This window comes from Phanerochaete carnosa, assembly GCF_000300595.1.
Source record: "Phanerochaete carnosa HHB-10118-sp unplaced genomic scaffold PHACAscaffold_638, whole genome shotgun sequence".
In the NCBI taxonomy this organism is placed as follows: Eukaryota; Fungi; Basidiomycota; class Agaricomycetes; order Polyporales; family Phanerochaetaceae; genus Phanerochaete; species Phanerochaete carnosa.
The window spans coordinates 1-2833 of record NW_006768265.1 but is presented as its reverse complement, the minus strand read 5'-3'; the positions used below and the strand labels follow the sequence as shown (position 1 = coordinate 2833).

The 2833-nt window shown below is 55.8% G+C and overlaps 1 protein-coding gene across 1 annotated transcript; it reads right to left on the bottom strand.

The window, feature by feature from the left end:
* Nucleotides 1-475: 475 nt before the first annotated feature.
* Nucleotides 476-1967, bottom strand: PHACADRAFT_179513 (uncharacterized protein; the record flags this gene model as incomplete). The annotated part of the gene is made up of 6 exons (XM_007402997.1): nt 476-996; nt 1049-1337; nt 1389-1494; nt 1554-1701; nt 1757-1797; nt 1851-1967. 6 exons carry the CDS (start codon nt 1965-1967, stop codon nt 663-665), a joined length of 1035 nt encoding a protein of 344 aa, XP_007403059.1. The 3' UTR covers nt 476-662.
* Nucleotides 1968-2833: the final 866 nt, after the last annotated feature.

Sequence of the window (2833 nt, the reverse complement as noted above, 5' to 3'; positions counted from 1 at the left end):
CACTACGACAGACACACTCGCGAAAGCCATTAGACATCTGCCGCGAAGAGTCTGGACGCCGGCCAAGGAAGCGTGCCCGTCGGCCTCGCAGCGCGTTTGAACCCCGCAAGACCGCTAGAGGCTAGACGTTCTCTGAGATTGACTGGGCACCTTGCTATCACTCGCGGAGTGTCTGAGTCTGTATAACAAACGGTAGCGCTCATCCTGTATGTGGCTTCCCGCCGACGCTGACTCGCATTTTCCAGCTGTGGCACGCTTCCGTTCGGCCGTTCGGTCGTATTTGAAGCCAATACAAGTGGATGACGCGGCCTTCACGGCGTGTTCAGTCTGACCCTCCGGCCATCGTGCTGCCTATTCATCTCCACTACCACCCTCTGCGGGGTTTTTCTTTCGCTCTTTCTTTTCTCGTTCGTTCTTCTTTTGTACCGCTCTTGACCGTTCTGTTATCGTCGGGTTGGTAGGTCGATCGCGCTTTTCCGAGGAACTCAATCGGAGTCGTCTGGCTACCTGGTAGAGACGCGCACGCGACGTGCACCACACCTTCCAGAGAACAGATCAGTCAACGCCGACCATCGGACTACACTATGGTACACATATATAGTTGCAGGTCAGGTCACACCAGATTACACTTTCGCACAAGCCAAGCGGTGGACCCTCCTTGCTCACTCATCCACAATCTTGATCAAAATCTTGCCCGCTAGCTTGCCTCCGGGAGTTGTGAGCTCCGCCTGCGCGTCACGCGCACCCTGCGTGCTGAACGGGTATACGCTCTCGATGCGGACCTTGAACAGCCCGCGCTCGACCGCGTCCCAGAGCTCCTTCGCGTAGAAGTCTGCCTCCTCGGGTGTGACGATGTAGTTTGGCATACCCGGGCGGACGAGCTTCAGGTTCTTTGGCGAGAGCTTGAGTGGCGACACATCGGCCGGTGCACCCGAAGCGTTGCCGACGCAGACAAGAGTGCCCTTGCGGCGGAGCATCTCGAAGTCGCCCCAGAACCTGTCTCACATGTTAGCACGAATTCCGGCAGTAGTGTAGAGGACGAGCTCACGTGTCCTTGCCCACACCATCAAAGACCGCGTGCACGCCCTCGCCATTCGTGAGCTCCAGCGTCCGCTGCACAACGTTCTCTGTCGTGTACAAAATGACATGATCTGCGCCGTAAGACCTGGCAATTTCTGCTTTCTTGGGAGTAGAGGTGCTTCCGATGACAATCGCGCCGCGTGCCTTGGCATAGGCCGTAAAGAGCAGCCCAAGTCCGCCAGCGACAGTATGAACGAAGATCGTGTCGCCCTTTTGGACATTGTACGCTTCTGTCATCAGTGTCACAACGGTGAGGCCTATGAGCATAGTTAGGAGAGACACGCGGCTGTTAATGAAGGGAGACGCGCCTTGCAAGAGCACGGCCGCGGCGACGTCCAGCGGGACCTCATCCGGAAGGGGGAAGATATGAACCCAGTTGTTCGAGAAGTACTCTGAATGTGCACCCATGCCGAACTACGCGGAACACAGTCCTTAGTCGCTGAGACAGAGCTTCAGAGACCAAAGGGACGTACCGCAGCGACGCGCTGCCCGATCTTGTATCCCCGTGCCTTGTACCGCTCATCGCTGAGTACGTTTGGGTCAGTGGGAAGGGCAACGATTGTACCAGACGCCTCGCGCCCGAGAGCTTGCGGGAAGGACTTGATTGGGTATAGACCCTTTCTGAAGGTATTGGTGTGAGCGCGGCGTCGAACCGGTAGACGAGCGATTCGCGTACCGGAAGTAGGTGTCAATAGTGTTTACGCCTCCCCAGCTGACCTGCCAGCATCCTATGAGAGATTTGTAGGGCGACACCGAGCAACCTAACGTACCTTGACTACAATTTTGTCGGGCTCTTGCTTGGGAAACGGTAAGGCCTTCCTCTCGAGGACCTCTAGTCCGCCAGTCTTGTCGATAGCGATGGCTTGGATTGTGCTTGGGAACGACATCTTCTGCTAGTTCCCGAGGTGAAGGCCGAAGGGCAACACACAGGACTTCATGAGGCTCTTCTCGACCTCACACTTATACGCACTCACGCTGGCGATTGCGCAACCGGCCTCGCGGATCGCACTAGACCTTTCCCGCCGCCCATTCCTAGCAGAATTCGCACCACAGCGCCCCTGATTGAATTAGGAGTGCGCAAGGCTGACGAAGGCTACTTGAAGAGGTGCATTACGAGGAACGGGACGCGGAGAGAAGTGAGAAGATGGCGGCAAAGTCTAAGACAGATGGTCACCGGTCACCCTTCGTGTCGCCGGGTCGACGGCGTTCGGACATGCCTGCGATTATCAAGCACCGTCTCCGGTGTACGTGCTATAACTCATTTCTTTGGTTGCATCTTACATACAAGAGACGGCTTCGCTCCGCTACGCGATAAATACTCTCGCGGTAGTGGTTCTCGTGGCGGCGAGGTTGGCATCTTTCGCGGTTGGCATATGCTCACTCAGGTAGCATTCTTGTGAGTCTTTTCATCTACCGTAGATAAAGCTGGTGTTTCTTGCCGCCTGCGGCGGCTTGGGCGCAGGCGATGAAACGGTGGGGTAAGCGGAAGTAACAGGATCGATCAGGGGCATGCAGCGCTGGGTATATAAAGGGCAAGGTTGGGAACAGGGCATGTAAGGGGTTAACAAACAGTAAGGAACCATTTACTTACTTTCAGGCCATCTGGTTAAAGATATGAGTAATACAAATACGTTTCCTCTTCTCCCTTCGATATCTACATCACTCGTCCGCAACCTTGATGATGATCTTTCCCGCGAGCTTTCCTCCTGGCGTCGTGAGATCCTTCTGCGCTCGCGTGCCCCTCGGTCGAGAA